The sequence below is a fragment of the Arachis duranensis genome, chromosome 5 (assembly GCF_000817695.3).
Source record: "Arachis duranensis cultivar V14167 chromosome 5, aradu.V14167.gnm2.J7QH, whole genome shotgun sequence".
NCBI classification, from domain to species: Eukaryota; Viridiplantae; Streptophyta; class Magnoliopsida; order Fabales; family Fabaceae; genus Arachis; species Arachis duranensis.
Genome location: NC_029776.3, coordinates 8714347 through 8731844, shown reverse-complemented (window position 1 = coordinate 8731844; position 17498 = coordinate 8714347). Strand labels below are relative to the sequence as shown.

The following is a 17498-nucleotide window of genomic DNA, read 5'->3' as shown; positions in this document are numbered from 1 at the left end:
AAACTATCTTGTTCATATTCTTTCATTCTACACTTTTTTAAGGTGATATAATACACAATTTGTGAGAGCAATATCAATTGGTTCAATAGTGCTAAACTTGTAATCATACACTTACTCATTTCATCTCAACAATTCTTTGAGAATTGTTTTCTTGTACACGTTGTAAATTGGAGTGTGATCTCTAAGGTTGAGTCAAGAGTTATAAACACTATGGTCGGTGAGGATACCATAGAGGTATACTAAGTACTCAAGGCAAATCTTAGAGAAGGTATCTCTAAGTGGAGTGGGTTAGTATACGAGTGGTGATCATATACCGTGAGGTGTTAGAAACTAAGGACTCGGTTTGTAAAAGGTTTTGCGCGAGCACCTTGAAGCTTGGGAATAGTGGAACTTCTCAATTGCGATTGAGAAAGAAAGTGGACGTAGGACAAGGATTGTGCCGAACCACTCTAAATAGCGTTTGCATCTCTCCAAACTCATCTCTTCAATATTATTGTCTTTTACCTTTGAGCAAATAAATTGTGATCGAAAAGTAGCTTCGTAAGTACTTAAGGAGTAGCTTAAGTCCGATTGGTGAAAAGCTTGATCAATTTATTTGAGTTGGTGTCTATTGGAAAGTAAAAGCTCCTTATAAATGCTTAGCAATTGAATTAAGCTCTTGGAAAAATACTAGTACAATAACACTTTTGTATATTGTCTTTAACTTTCGCAAAAAGATTCATTGTTGTTGCAATACTCAATTCACCCCCCCTCTTGAGTAATTGTGCATAGGTTTTACAGATTTCGTCGAAGTACCCATTTTATTTTCATTCCAGCCTAATGGGCTTTACATATTCCTCTATGAACTTCTCCAAGAGCAATATCTTTGTTCGATTGACTTAAACACCCGGAAAGGTTACCATCAATTCCTTTCTTGTACAATTTATTAGCCATCAACACAAAATTTATTGCTTTTAATTTAATTTTTTGATCCACCCGAATATTAGGATTTTTTAAATATTCAACAATTGATTTTCTCCAATCATCATCATCCTATTTGTCCAAAATCAAAGCCTCTCTTTTCTCAATGGGTATCAGAATTTGACAAACTTTTGCCAATTTCTCCAATGTCTCAGGGAGTATTTTATACTTAATGCAATTTGGGCCAACTCATTAGCAATCTCATTTTGAACCCTTGGAATGTGAACCAGAGACGTTTTTCGAAAAGACACTAACAACTCTCATGCTATCAATAAATACTTTTGTAACTTCTTGTTATTGCACTTAAACTCTTTAGATAGCTTCTTCAAAACCAATTTAAAATCCCCAAAGATTTGAATATCCAATACTCCTTTACCAATAAAAATTTTTAAATCCAATATCAAGGCTTCATATTCGGTGACATTATTTAAACAAGGATATTTTTATTCAAAAAAAAATTCTGATGGGGAAGCTTCTGGAAAAATGATCAAGATTCTAACTCTAATACTATCTTTGTGTTTCGAACCATCAAAATACAGTTTCCAACAATCGAAAACTACATCGACTATATTTGCCCCCAAGTCATTTAGATTGTTCGATCGATCGACTAGAAAATCTGCAATGACCTGACCTTTCACAGTCTTGGCTGGCACATATTGCAAATCAAACTCTGTTAAACAAGTATCCACTTTCATGACCTCTTAACATAGGATTAGATAACATATACTTTATCAAGTCTGTCTGTGCAATTACTTTCACAGTTTTAGCAACAATATAACATTTCAACTTTGTACAAGCATAGTACAAAGACAAACACAACTTCTCAATAGGAGAATATCTTGCCTCGATATTGATTAGTACTTTACTTAAATAATAAATAGCTCTCTCACATCTCTCCTCATCATCCTAAGCCAACATGCATCCAATAGTACTGGTAGATGCTGCAATATACAACTTTAAAGGCTTATGAGAATGGACCATTGCCATCACTGGTGCTTTGGACAAGTAAGCTTTGACTGATTCAAATGGTTTTTGGTGACTTTCTATCCATTCAAATTGAGACTCATCTTTGAGATTAACCAAAAATGCAAAGATTCGAGTTCGATCAGAAAGATTCGATATGAATCGTCAAAGGTAATTAACCTTTCCAAGAAAAGATTGTACTTCCTTTTTTATTACTTAGGAGGAGGCAAATCTAGAATTACTTTAGCTTTATTTTGATCAATAACAATTTCCTTCTTATGAACAATTAACCCCAAAAAAATTTCTGCGGACACACCGAAGGCACACCTCAAAGGATTCATTTTCAACCATTTTTTACGCATTGTAATAAATTTCTGCCTTAAATGATCGAGGTGTTGATTTATCGAATTCGATTTAACCATAACATCATCAATATAAACTTCCATGAACTTTTCGATAAATTCATGGGAAATGGTATTCATGGCGCGTTGGTATGTTGCATTAGTATTTTTCAAACCAAAAGGCATTACTACCCATTTATATGTCCCTAATGTCCCAAGACATCGAAAGGCAGTTTTTGATACATCATCCTCAGCAATGAAGATTTGGTTATATCCCGAATAAGCGTCCATAAAACTTAGGATTTCATTGCCTGTTGCAGAATCGATGAACATATCTGTTATGTGCATAAAATATTCATCTTTTGGAGTAGCATTATTTAAATCTCAAAAATCAATACATACTTGCAGCTTTCCATTCTTTTTTATTACTGGAACAATATTCGAAACCCATTCAACATAACGAGCGGTTTGAATGAATTTTTCTTTAATCAATCGCTCAATTTCCTCTTTAATTTTCTGATTGATTTCAGGAGCAAAACGTCAAGGAGTTTGGTTTATTGGTCGAGCAAATGGTTTCAATGCTAATCAATATTCTACAAGAGAACGATCGAGACCAGGCATCTCATGATAATCCCAAGCAAAATAATCTTTATATTTAAGTAAAAGACTTAACAACTTTGTTCGAAATGGGTCATCAAGATTCTTACAAACCTAAGTAAGTCGAACATCATTATCAGATCCTAAATTAATTTCTTCAAGAGGATCTTGCGATTCGAAACCATTTATAGTGTCATAATATTTTACTTAATATTTCTCAAAATCCAAATGCTCCAAATCATAAATGCAATCAAAGGATAAATCAATAGGCTCATTTGAAATAAAACAAACTTTATCATCAACCAGATCAACACTTAAATCATTTTCAGTACAATGGGCTTTGGCTATATCAATAGTAACCTGATTGATAACACTATCATGAACAAAAAAATAATATGAACTTAAACCATGACTAAATTCGATTGAAAGAATCGAATCTGTCGTACTAATTGAAAAAACTGAATTAAAATTCCTACATGATTCAACTTCATCAGAAGAATCACCTTTATTTTCAACGGAATGAAAACTACTTATATAATTATTTAAAGTTACCAGGTAATTCGAGACATCTTGTTCATCAGCAATGGAAAGGTGTCTTCGAACCACCACCTACGCAGATTAACAATCCCAACCAGGCGGAGGAAAATCAAGTTGTGGATGACAGAGCCTCACATTCAAATCTTTTGAAGTTAAGAAACAACCTTTACAATTGTATCAATTGAGCACCTTGTCGACATTTAAAGGCTTTAGTTTATCATTATATACCTTCAAATCGACATGCAGTTGTTCAACATACAAACTCAAATCAGCCTTGATCACTTCAGGTTTTTCTTCATCCATCCACAAAAGGACACTTTGATGCACAGTCGATGTTACACCTCCAACACCATGGATCTAATCGCGTAATACAACCATGAAAATAGTATTTCGATCAAAAGATCCAACTTGCACACCAAGAGTTTGCAAGAGTAAACACTCCGCTATAGTCAATTACCGAAATGTTGGTTGGGATCAGATCATCAAGATGCTTTCCTACATTCATTAACATTCTTTTTGACAATAAACTTATTGCCTCTCCCCATCAATTAAAACCTTATTCACCTTGATTCCACTCATAAAAGCTGTGATATACAATAGACGAAGATGAGAAGTTTGTTTTTCAGTAGGCCTCTGGAAATAGCCTGGTTCATCCTCGTATCGAATGAATGAGAAAACCTCCTCATCTTCTACATCGTAGTCTTCACACGGGTTTCCTACATATTCTCCCAAATACTGAGTTAAGATTATCGAAATAGTGTTCATTATCTCATCATCGCCCTCTTCGAAATACTCATCATCTAAATTAGTATCTTTCTCTTTAGTAACCTCTGGGGTTACTATCATAGCCTTGCCTTTATCAAGTTTGGCAGGAGATGGAATCTCTTTTGAGTATGTTTCCCCATCAGCTGGGAATACCACCCTAGAATGAACAGAAGGAGTTGTCCCCTTGGCTCTGTCACTCTGAGACGTCCACTCCTTGGTACCTGACGTCCACCCCCTTCCTCTTTGGTTTCCTTTGGCTCTGACTCAGAAATAAGGATAACGACCTCGAGGAGGGCCTCGATGGCCCTACTATGGATTATGCCTGTTTTGAGCATTTCTATTACGAAATAATTCTTAACAATTTTATATCCATTGGATACCTAAAGCCTGTGAACGGCTCAAAGGTGCAGAAAGATTTCTTTGAGAGATACCAGAACTCTGTCCCTTAACCTTTGAGTTGGTTTTCTCTATTAAACCTACTCTTCTTTATGAGCTAACTCTTTCTTCATTCTTTCTTTCTCGAAAATTCCTGCAGCTTCTGTATCAAAGACTGCATTACATCGAAGACACAGAGATACGTCCCGATCTTTTAATTGTTGTTGCATTAAAAACTTCAACAGCCCATCACCAACTCCAGGATAAACCGCTCGAACATTAGACTCGAAGTCCCTCAAAGTAGTATCAAAGTCATAAGAGAAACCAACCATGTTAACACCAAAATATGGTTCAGAAAAACTAGCTTCAGCATTGAAGGGATCGGAATCAACCTTCGTTTATTTCTTTCCATCATCGAATTTCAACCTTCCTTCCATGATTGCTTCTTATATTAAGTCCCTGAAACAGACACAATTATTAGTCGAATGACTAGGTCCTTGATGAAACTTACAATAAGATTTTTCATTTAAATCTTTTATCGAAAGCAAAGTCCTGCCTTCTGGCAAGATTATATATTTATCTCTAAGCAACACATCAAATATTTTGTTTGATTTTGAAATATCAAAACTATACTTTTTTCAACCATTATGTTTCGAATCATTCAACTTATCAACATTCGAAATTTTCTCAAGTAAAGAACAAACATAAGGTGGCCCTTTCTTTAACTCAGCCAAATTGACTTCTGTTTCAAAATCGCATTCCTCATCCGAGGACTCTATTGCGACATATGAAACTTTCTCTTTTCGAGAAAAAAGATTTACTTTTCAATTTTCTCTCATTTTTATACTTCTCTTTTTCTTTTCGCATAATTTCAACTTGGTATACCCTTTTGGCTAAATGGCTAAGTCAGGTATATGAACATTAAGCAACTTTTGGCGCATATAAAAACCTAACCCCATAATTGCTATCTTTACCACCTCACTCTCTGGGAGTGATACATAACATCGACTCTTGACTTTTTTGAAACAGATCATATAATCATCAATTGTTTCTCCGTCATCACATTTCAAATCCACCAGGTCGGTAACTGTTACATTCAACTCCCCTCTATAAAATTGTGAGTTGAAAGCATTCTCCAACTGTGCCCAAGTTACCATTGAATTAGGCCTAAAATTTAAAAACCAAGTAAATGCATTCTTTGTCAATGAAAAAGGAAAGAACTTCGATTTTAAATTCTCATCATTGGCCAAGTTACCTATCTCGACTAAATATCCAGCAATATGCTCAGTAGTCGATTCACCAACTTCTCCAGCAAATTTTGTAATTATTTTAGGATTTTTCACCCCTCGAGGCACCTCTGCCATTTGAACAACAGCAGAAAAACAGAGACAAAATATAGTCGATTCATAAAACCCACATTGAATCCCACCCTATTGAGTACATCCTCAATAATTCTTGTGACTTGATAACGCTCACCACCCTGATTAGCTTGTAATCGAGCCAACATGTCATCAGTGTTTTGGCTACGACAAATCATTCGAGGATTTTCTCCACCTAGGAGAGCATCATCATTTTCATTTTTAATTAAATTTTCAATGTCTTCATAGTTTTCTTCCATATTCTGCTTGTCACCCTGATCATAATCAACAATTCAAGAAATTTGTTCTGCTTGTCTGGCAAGACGCTCAAACTTTGTCTCCTGATCCGCCATCATAGGATTCAAGATTGTAGTCATTTGTTGTGTTAACAAATTGACTAGATCATGATGAGTCTCATTGAAATGCTGTCGAAAATGCTGCCATCGAATTAGAAGCATTCTATGTAGATCCCACATAATAATCTCATGAATACTCGGGATATTGTTGTAATAATTGTGAATTATTCGCCCCAACTGTGCCTCCAAATCGAACTGGAGCAGCAAAACTACCTATTGGTGGTGTGTAACCTGGAGAAAGGCCATAAGGAGGCCAACCAGCAGTTACTGGGGTTGAGTTTGTAATGTGTTACTACGTGGGTGTGTATTATCCCCATTATTCCTATTTGGGAACTAGTAACCACCACACTTTCATTCAACACACTTCCTTCCAGATGTAAAGTCACATCCGCCGAAGATCGTGCAACTACAGGAATACTGTCACTTGCAGATGAACCACCATTTACATTTGAAACTTTGTCTGCCATATGTACAATATGTCCACTTTTCAATTGCATACACAATGGCAACATATACTCATTTGACACACTTAAATTTTCAAACTATCCCACTGGTTGTGCCAATTTGTTTTGTCAAATTTTAGCAAATCGAGAGTGGTTTGATACCTAGTGGTCTGGGAGCAAAACTTACTCCTCTGTGAGTACCAATTTTCTAAAGTGCATCAAAGAACCTTTTCGATGAAACAAAATAAAAGAAAATCTGAAAGATAAATAAAATAAACTTTGAAAATAAATTGACTGGAATCGAAAGAAATTGCATTGAATTTAAATAGAGCAGTAAATTGTCTTCAACAAGATCAAAGGACTTTGAATTCGAAAACAAAGTGTTGAATCTTAAAAGAAAACAGAAAGGGTAAATTTGCTTGAAAGATAAATTTGCAGAGAAAGTAAATATTACAAAAAGATGTAAATGTAATTTAAAAACAATGGAAAGAACTCTACAGAAAAATGACTTGAATGCAAACTCAGAAAGTCCTTAAAATGTGAGTGTGCTTTAGTGTTTTTTTGAAGCAAAGTTCCAACCCTTTTTACATTGATCTTTCATCTATTTATAAGAATCTTTGACCAATCAAATTCAAGAATAACTCTCACGCATGCTAATCTTCGAGTAACTGTTCCCGCGCATTTTGCCTAACATGAGTAACCGCTAACAATAACCTTCAAAAAACTTTAATTCTTCGACAAAATACACCGACCAGCTCCTCGACTGAATACGTCAACTAGCTCTCACTTCATATTTCTTAACAAAATCCTTCTCGATACATACTTTATTATTTGAAATACAAATCTATTAGATCTTAAATACAGTATTTCTCGAAATTCAATACTTTTGATCAACACCATGATATAAAATTTACAAATCTGATTCTCAAATTTATTATTTTTATTTTGATTTTTTCAAATATACAGATGTGATCTTTGAATTTATTATTTATTATTTAGATTTTTTAAATATAAAAATCTATATTCAGATTTGTCATTGGTATATAAAAATTCTTAAAATTTGTTAATTGGATCCTTCCAATTTGTTTTACATGAAATAAAAAATTACACCAACACAAATCAAAATTGCGCATAAAAAAATTCGGACTCTCAAATTTGCATTGAAAATTTATAACCAAAAAAACATGAAGGATCGATTTCTTAGTGACAAATTAAAAAAAAATTTTCCATAATAAAGAAAAACACTTATTCTAACCATAAAAATGCATAACACAAGTATTTCATCACATCTAGAAAAACCAACCTTAATTATAAGGTGTTGTTAAAATTAAAATTATATATATTTTTTATTTTAGTAATTTTTTTTAGTAATATTTTTTAGAAAGTATTGCTAAATAATAAAAAAATATTATTTTAATTTTAGCAACACTTTTTAAATACCGTAATTACCGTAATCATAACATAAATATATTAGAATGATTATATATATAATAAAAATAATATTAATTCATAAAAATATTTTTTTTTTCAAACTTAAATAATCTAAGACTTGATTTTCATATATTTTAATTTTATTTATTTAGTTAATAGATTAGACTTTTTGATAATAGACTTAAAATTTCCTACATGTTTAACCTAATATGAGGTGTATTAATATCTCTTGAATTATTGTAGCTATTATAAAGAGATTAGAAGAGTATCAAAGTATTTTTTGATTTTGTGATGAAATCATAGTGTGAACAAATAAAGTTGAGTAAATTTCTTTTTTATTGCATTGGAAAATTGAATAGAAGGTTAAGTGATTTCTTTAGATTTAATTTTCAAATTATAGTGTGGACAAATTAGGTTAAGTGAGTTCTTTTTTGTTTACAGCAAGAAATTTAATAAAAAGTAGAGTATTTTCTTTGTATTTAATTTTAATATATACTTTTATTTTCTAGTTTCTATTTTCAATTTCAATTCATTTTTTTCTATTTCAATTCTTATCTTCTTGTTTATCATTAGTTTTTTTTTTATCATTTGATATCAGAAAATAAAAAAGAGTTTGTTTAGGGCATAATAAGAACAAATATAGACTAACAAAAATTAATCTAATACCTGAAATTTGATATCAAATGAAATGAAAAAAAAAATAAATAATGAACAAAAAGATAAGGATTAAAATAAAAAGAAAGGTAAATTGAAATTAAAAAAAATAAAAAATAAAAATAATAGATTGAAATTGAATACAAAAATAATCACTCTATTTTTATCCAATTTCTTAATACAAAAATGATTCACTCAATTTAACTTGTCTATACCATAATTTATAAATTGAATTAAAAGGAATCACTTAATCTTCTATCAAATATTTTAATACAATAAAAATAAAATTCACTCAGCTTTACTTATCCACATTATAATTTTGTTACGAAATCAAAAAATATTTTGACATTCTTTTAATATTTTCTGTGATAGCTATAATCATTTATGAGATACTTATACACCTCATATCAAGTTAAACATAAAAAGACCTTAATTTTACTAACGAAAAATTCAATATGCTAACTAGATAAACAAAATAAAAAATACATAAAATTAAATTAAACATTCTAATACTTAAAAATGTAAATTAATTTAATAAATAATACTTTAACTCCTCATTCATAAATATTTAAAACACGTATCAAAATTTTTTAATTAAGTTATAAATTATTTTTATTTTTATTACTTTTATACGTATTTAATAATAAAAAAAGTGAATCAATGAACATATTAGTGTGTATCGACTATTGACACTCTCATAATTACAAAATCATTTTAACCCTTAGTTATACAATAATTGTTTTAAAAAAAAAGAGTTGTTCGTCTAACATTATTGTAATGCCCCGTGATATCCCGGATTTAAGTGTTGGGTGAAAGACGATGTCAATGCTAGAGAAACAATACAATAACCAAAGTTATATGTAATATCTATATTTATATATTTATTATATTTAATATTATGAATTTTTTTATTAATAATTAATAAATATAAAATAAAACAAATTTAAATTATTTTAGATTAATTTTTTATAATCATATTAAATATACATTAAAAATTAATTATTAATATAAAATATATATATTAAAATAAATTAAATAATATATATCTACATAAATACATAATAATTGATTTATTAATTAACTTTTTATTTATACATAATATTTTTAGATTTTTTTATTATCTTCCAATCATGATTATTGTTATTATTATTGAATTAGCAAGAAATTAATTAAATTGTAATTTTTGGTTGTTTATAATATTTTTTAATTTGACAGGTCAAATACTAATAATTTGTGGCGAATTAGAATTTTATTTAAGTGTCGTTATTCAATAAGTTGCTGTATGAATAATAAGGTGAGATTCAAACTCTCAACACTTATTTAAATGAACTAATGAACTAATGACTATTATACTAACCAAAATTGGTTAAATGAAACCGTAACTAAGGGTGGTGATAATTGGAGATGTGAAAAATAATCAATTAACACAAGTTGGCATTGTATATTTGTATGTAGATTGTGAAAGGTATATTTATCCAAAATAATATAGTGATGAACTAAAATTTTATTTAAAAGTTTGTCGATAATTAATAGATTATATGAATAAAAAAATTTAAATTTTTAATATTTATTTAAGTGGATTAGTAATATACCAATTCAAATTCAAATTCAAATGGATTAGATTAAACCGTAACTAAAGGTGGACAACGGCAGTGATAATTGGAGGTATGGGAAATGATCAATTAACACAAGTTGGCATTGTGTATTTGTATGTAGAAGGCACATTCATCCAGCAATCATGATTCATCATCAGGACTCGGGACCACTACTTTTCGGCTAGAAATTACTTTTAATATTAGTTATATTTTTTCCATATATATCATAAATCATTATTGTAGCATTGAATTCTCTTTTAATAGTTTGGTGGTGATTATTGTGACTCTTGTGTCTGTACTCTCATATATGTATTTTAGATAAAATCAAAATTTAACTCTATCATAAATAAATAATAAAAAATAAAAAAATAAAAAATATAAATAATAAAAAGCATGTAAAATTTATTTTATTTTCATAACCTACTGTTCAAAATTTATAATTAACTTACAGATGAAATATAAGTTGATTTAAAATTAAATAGAAGAGGAGGGAAGCAAGTGAATATAATAATAATATAAATTAAAATAATGATCTGAGTGAATGAAATTAAAGTTGTGATGCATAATAATGTTAATAAGGTGAAGACTTTTCAGATAGGGAAGATAGAGAGGGGGTATAGTATCTTTTGGAATTCCCAGGAAATAATCATTTCAATTGTCTGAGAGAGAGTAAAGGCAGTTCTCATTTCTGGTACCTGCATGTGTGATGTCGACCTATATGAAAGGGACTGGAGGAATGTACCTATACTACTGCTATAACTATGCATCTTTCTTTCTCTCTCTAAAACGACATGTTCAAGTGCAAGTAGGACACATGATGAGTAGCTAGCTATAGCTACATAGGTAGTAAATATGAATGAAGAATCACATGCCACGACACAATGTTTTATGTTGCTTCATGCTCAATTGAAACTCTCATGCTCATCATCTTCTACATCACATTTCGATGCATGCATGCTATTAACCTATACCCAGACACTCAGGCCAGAGCTATATATATATGTCAAACAAAACAACTTCTATGATTTTATCCACCTTAATTATACTTTAATATTATTGTTTATTATATAATCGTGCAAAATAGTTACAGGGATAACATTGTAATGATGAGTAGGACAAATTTTTTTCCTTTCGGCATCATTCAACTTACATATATATTTGATTTTATAAATAGAATTTATTTTTAATGTACTATAAGTATAAAATAGTTTTATATGTGTATCTAATTGCATAATATTACATTAGTAAAAATAAGAATAATACTACATATTCAAGTGTTTTTGTTAATTAAGTCTAACTAAATTGGTCTAATATCAACAAAAATTAATTATAGATAGCGATACTCCAAATTTTATTGTTTAATTTAGTTAGACTTGCATCATAAAAAGACTTCAATGTATAGCATTATTCTAAATATAATTATCTTTCACTTTGACTCTATAAATGGTCATTACAAAAAATAAGTATAATTATATGAATGTATAAAATAGTTTACACAGTCGGTGCCTAAAAATTAAATTTCTTTTACAAATGAAAATTAAACTCCTATAGGTCTCCTATTTTGAGTAAAATATAATTCGGATACATGAATCATGCATGAAGGAGACAGGGCTATAAATATTTTGGTCAAAGGGCCAAGTATCATGGGCTGGTCCCAATCATTTGTGTAGAGTTATGGAAGCATGTTTTTGGTCAGGAAATTCAAGATCATTCAGACCCCGTCCAAAAACAGAAGAAGATCATTCAGACCGAAAGAAATTGAAGGAAGATAGATCATTATGTCAGCCCACATTTTTTATTTTAGCAAAAGCCATTTAAGATAGACCAATAAAAATTTTCCAAAAATATTAATTAAGGAGGACCTATGTTCATGACCAAAAACAAAAGGAGGACCTATGTTAGTTAATCTTTTTTAATTTTCTTGGGTCAGTAACACTAAAAAGCAACAACTTGGTTGAATCATATAGTATGGAAAGATGTTCACGTATGTCACGGAATTGCTTGGAATATGATACTTTAACTTCAATAATTGAGATTTATATTAAATAATACATGTGATAAAAATTCCATAAATAAAAATGTTGTGCACATTATTTATGGAAAGTCCACAAAAAGCCTACAATGAATTCTACCTTTCTTCAGTTTGGAATGGATGAAAATCTTCAATCTACCCAACTTAAATATTAAAGAAATGAAAAAACTTTATAACTAATAACTTAGATTTAAACAAAATTCGAGTGGCTTCGAGTAAATTCACATAAATTTGTATAAATTCAGTAACTTTCCAAATACTATTTTAAATTTATTTTGGTCTGAAATATGTAATTTTATTAAAAAAAACTTTAAATTGAAATTTTAAAATTAAAGATATAATATTTATATTTGATAAATTTTAGTTTTTAATATCATATGTAAAAGAATAATTCATTTATTATAAAATAAGAGATCAATTTAGTGTACCTTTAATTATAAATGAGTTGTAATTTGAATTTTAAGAATAATTTTAGTGTACGATGCTAACATACATTCTTCATCGGTTCGGAGAAATATATATAGAAACATTTGAGTTATAATGATAATCTCCACAAAATAACTTAATATGTATGTGGTACAATTTCAAATAATAACAACAAAAATAATAATTATAATAACAGTATATAGTGGTAGTTATAGAATAGGAAGAGTTTCAAATATATCAGAAATACTGGTGTTCTAGTTGTTTTAATCGTTGATCTGAATTATAAAAAATATATATAGTATATATTAATTCAAATTAATGGTTAAAACAATTGAAATACCAGTATTCTTGGTACACTTAAAATTTTTTTTATAGAATAATGATGATAATAAAAAAGAATTATTAAAAAACAAATGAATAAATAAATAAATAGATAAACGAAAGATAAATTTATAAAAAAAAATTAAATTTTAGTTTGGTAGATGCGTTTACATCTCTTCAAATTTAATGAGTAATGCAAAATCAATGTAATTTTTTAATAAAAAACAACAGATTAATTATTAACTTAATTTCTTGTCCTTGAGCATTAATCTCCTTGATTTAGAATTTAGCTGAGGTGAGAAAATATTATATAAAACAACTAAAATTCCCACTCCATCACCTTGAATAGCTTATAGTTACACTTCAATGACTCATTTGTAATTTTTATAGGATTCAATTAGTGCAGTAAAGAGTAAAGTTCAATAAAGAGCAAAGATTATACCTAATTTTTTGGGAGAATGTACATTCTGCATGATGGCTTTATATTTTTTTTTATTTTTTTTTTCTATTGTAAAAAGAACAATTTTCACTCTTGGTTGAAAAACACTCTCCACTGTAACATGATTCCTATATATATATGTCTTAGTACTTGTTAGTGAACTCCATTTCTGAAATCAACATATTTTTATCATTCTTTCAATTCATCAAATTTAAAAAGAAAGAAAGAAAGAAAGAAAGAAAGAAAGAGTAAAGTTCCAAAACCACTTTAACATATCCATTAACACATGACAGGCTTCTTTGACAACACTCTCAACTATCTTGCATTGCATCATTACCTTGGCCCTCCATGTAAGGTCTAACAAAGGTTCTTCGCCACCATACCTCGAAAGCTCTCTGAAGGTTGGGACATCCATCGCCGGTTTTCAAGAAACTCCCCACCCAAGAAAGCAGAATACTCTGCTGATCCTCCAGTGGCAAGGTTAGTATAGTCCTCCCAATTCCTTCCTCCACAAGTTTCCTGTCAAACGACCTGCATCCGTGCTGTAACCAGTTGTAGTCATTGATCAGAGGCTGCAACCATGTCTGCAACAGTGACAAGCGTGTGTTCTTTGATGGCAACAACTCCCCTCTTCCAATGCCAACATACAGTCTTCCAGAAATGCAGCTGATGTGATAGCGTGCTACGATGGGGAGTTTTCCATGTAGGGTTGCCAGTTCCTCCTGATTCGCCCACATCAGCGCAAACTCATCAGCAGCTTGTTTGTCAACTAAAATCTCAAGCAGCCATGAAAGGTTATCGGCTTCAAGGGCTATTTGTTTTAGTATGGCTTCTCTGCTAATGCTAGGTGTGTCCGGAACGTCTGCTTCTGCAGCCTGCTTGAACAGTGACAATAATGAATCCAAGCAGCTTCTGCATGATCTATAAATCATATCATTGCATATGTCAGCTGAACCAGTGGAGCCTGGAAGACTGTTATTCTCCCTAAGGAGCTTTAGAACTATGGATTTCATCTCTCGGCGACCTCTCTCCTCATTGCTTTTGAGAACAAGTTCAAGTATGTGGGATAGAGTATCCTTCTGTGCATTAGAAATTTCAGGAGAAACACGTTTTAGCACAGGGTTGACTCCGATTCCTTCTCCTTTGAGTCGCAGTACGGTTGACACCACCTTTTCTTCTTCTTCTTCTCCAACCCAAGGGACTGCCTCCAAGTGATCTAAACATGACTGGATACACGAACTGAAGCCAAGCGATTCTGCAACCTGCAGAAATAGTTTCCTTCAGTTTTATTGAAGATCTTTCGGCAACATACCTATCCTAAAATATAAAGAATCAAGTAATGCTTATAAATAAAAACTAAGAATATCGATATAATTGAATTGCAATCAAATAAGTTATGTTCTTTAACATTTATCTGTATGGAAATGATATATACATATCAAACAAATCCTACAGCAATGTAAAATAGCTTGATTTGAGTTGGTGTCATCAAGCAATAGTTCATTCCTAACAAACGATTAAGTAGGATAAAGATTTGAAACGAACACAATATAGCAGAAAGTTATGGATGAGGCTTAAGGATTTCATTAAACTGACCCCTAATTGACAGAAGAATTACCCATCATCATCCCTATTCCCTACAGTTCACATTTTCCACAATTCTTGATTTGCCATCAACAGCAAGTCAGTGTGTGAATTTGCATCACAAATAGCACAATCCATGGAATTCCCTTTGTATAAAACACTTCCACCTTTAGTATTAGGATGAAGAAATGTGTTCAAAGAGAATCAAGTGTCTCTCAGAAACATTTGCATGCTAGTTTACATTTGTCACAAAGTAGTACTGAATATTGATGCTTATTGAGCTTATACACACTTGTATCTATTCCATGACAATAAAGTTGCAATTGGTAGCGGCATTAAATAAGGAAGCTATTAGAGCACCCAAAGAAGAAAGGAATCTAATAAATGATGAACCTCCTAATATCAGTGGAGATACAAATAAATGCCTCACAAGGAAATATAGTTGTTCTATGCTAACAAACAAAAAGGCACCATGAAAGATAATCTGAAAATTTACAATACCAGTAAGATCAAAAGAGTATAAGCAAAAAGCAATCAATCCTTAGAATTCAAAAACTCAAAATAGAAAATAAGCAGAAAATTAAGCAAGATTACCTTGAGTATTCGAAGAATGCGAGAAACATTCTGCTTCATAAGCCTCTGCTTCATTTCTTTGCAGTACATAAGGCCAACAGTTTCAACATATATTTCAACATCTTCACAATCCTCAATTTGGAGACATGATGAAATTCCACCTAACTCAGAGAATTTCTCAGCAAAGAAACTACTCTTCTCCCTCAATACATCCCTATGCACATTCAACTTGACACAAAACCCTTGCTTCCCCAACAAAACCACCTTCATATCACAGGTTCCAGCTTCACCAAACTCAATAGCAACCTTCTTGGGCAAAGTCTCAACCTTGTTCCTTTGAGGTCTCTCTGTAGTAGTCACAGATGCTGCAGCTGGAGGCCTTTCGGGGTCATCACTGCATTTTTGAACATCTGAAGCAACCACCAATCTTGATGGTGGTGGTGCAGCAGGCACTGCTCTCCTCTCTATAACTGAAGCCGGTATCTTGTGAGCAGTGTTCTTTGAAAGTAGTGGTGGTGAAGAGGGTTTTGGTTTGTTGTTGAGAGGAGTTTGAACCTTGAGACCTTTCTGGAACACAACAGGGGAAGGGCAGCACCAAAACCCTTCTGGGGTGACAGCAATTGGAACATTCTTAATCCTTGTTTGACCTTGACCTTGCTGCTCCACCACCTTGCCAAGCCTAACATCACTCATATCTGACAAGTGACAAGGTTTCCACACCTAACAATATAACGGCATCACACTCAAACTCAAAAAATGATGCTTCAACTGGCAACAAGTCAAGCTGAGAAATAACTCGGCCAAATTTCACTCCTTTCTATGCGGAACTTCAGTTTTTTTTTGCTCTCTTGAATTACTAAAACCGTGCCTTTTCCCTCATGAAACACGGGAGAAAGGAAAATGAAAAGCTGGAATCTTTGAAGCTGATCTTTACTCTCCCCAGAAGAACAAATCTAGTTTCATAGAAATTGGCATGGAGCTGAGGAATGTTCAATGGTGAAGGGAGAAAAACTGAAAAAGATTTAATCTTTGTTTTTTCTTTTTTCTTTACTCTCAAATGGGAAATAGAATTTGAAACCCAAGCAAAATGGGAGGACGAATAAGCAGAAATTAGAAATTTCTTCTTTTTATTTATCTTTTATAATTTTTTTTAAAAAAAAAGTGGTTGGAACATTTTCAAAAGTACAAATGAGCACACAGAAAAAAAAAAAAAAAACACTTTTTTGCTTTGTTTTGTTTATCTGTGAACACTGGTCACCATTAAACAGGAAAAGCAGAAGCCTTACTCAAGAGTTTGGTGTGATATGAGGAGCCAAAAAAAAAAGGAAAAAAAGAAAAAGATTGAAGAGGAGCCAACGCTGTTGATCCTCAAGGGAACCACTAAGAGAGAGTGAGAAACAGAGCAGAGAGTTGCAGGGTCCAGGGGGTGGAATAATAATATTAATAATAATAATAAATAAATAAATAATGATGAGTCTAATTTGTAGTAAATAACTAAATATAGTCCCTATTTTAATTTGTAAAGTTGATAACAACACCACGAGACCCAATAAAAAGAAAAAGAGAAAGATGCAATGAATGAGATGAAATGGAATGGAATACTACATCATAATAGCTCATGGGACTCTGTTTTTTCTACTTTAGCAGATTATTTCTTTTGATGATTTGGGTCCAACAATTTTTGTGTTGCTTGGTTCCAAAATTAAAAAAAAAAAAGGTGCTTTTTTTTTTACTAATGAAAAATTATC

General features: G+C 31.3%; 1 protein-coding gene across 1 annotated transcript; it reads right to left on the bottom strand.

The window, feature by feature from the left end:
• Positions 1-13759: 13759 nt before the first annotated feature.
• LOC107487905 (BTB/POZ domain-containing protein At3g50780) lies at positions 13760-16915 on the bottom strand. The gene is made up of 2 exons (XM_016108600.3): positions 15772-16915; positions 13760-14855 (listed from the first exon to the last, which is right to left on the bottom strand). Exons 1-2 carry the CDS (start codon positions 16441-16443, stop codon positions 13905-13907), a joined length of 1623 nt encoding a protein of 540 aa, XP_015964086.1. The 5' UTR covers positions 16444-16915; the 3' UTR covers positions 13760-13904.
• Between the last annotated feature and the right edge of the window lie 583 nt (positions 16916-17498).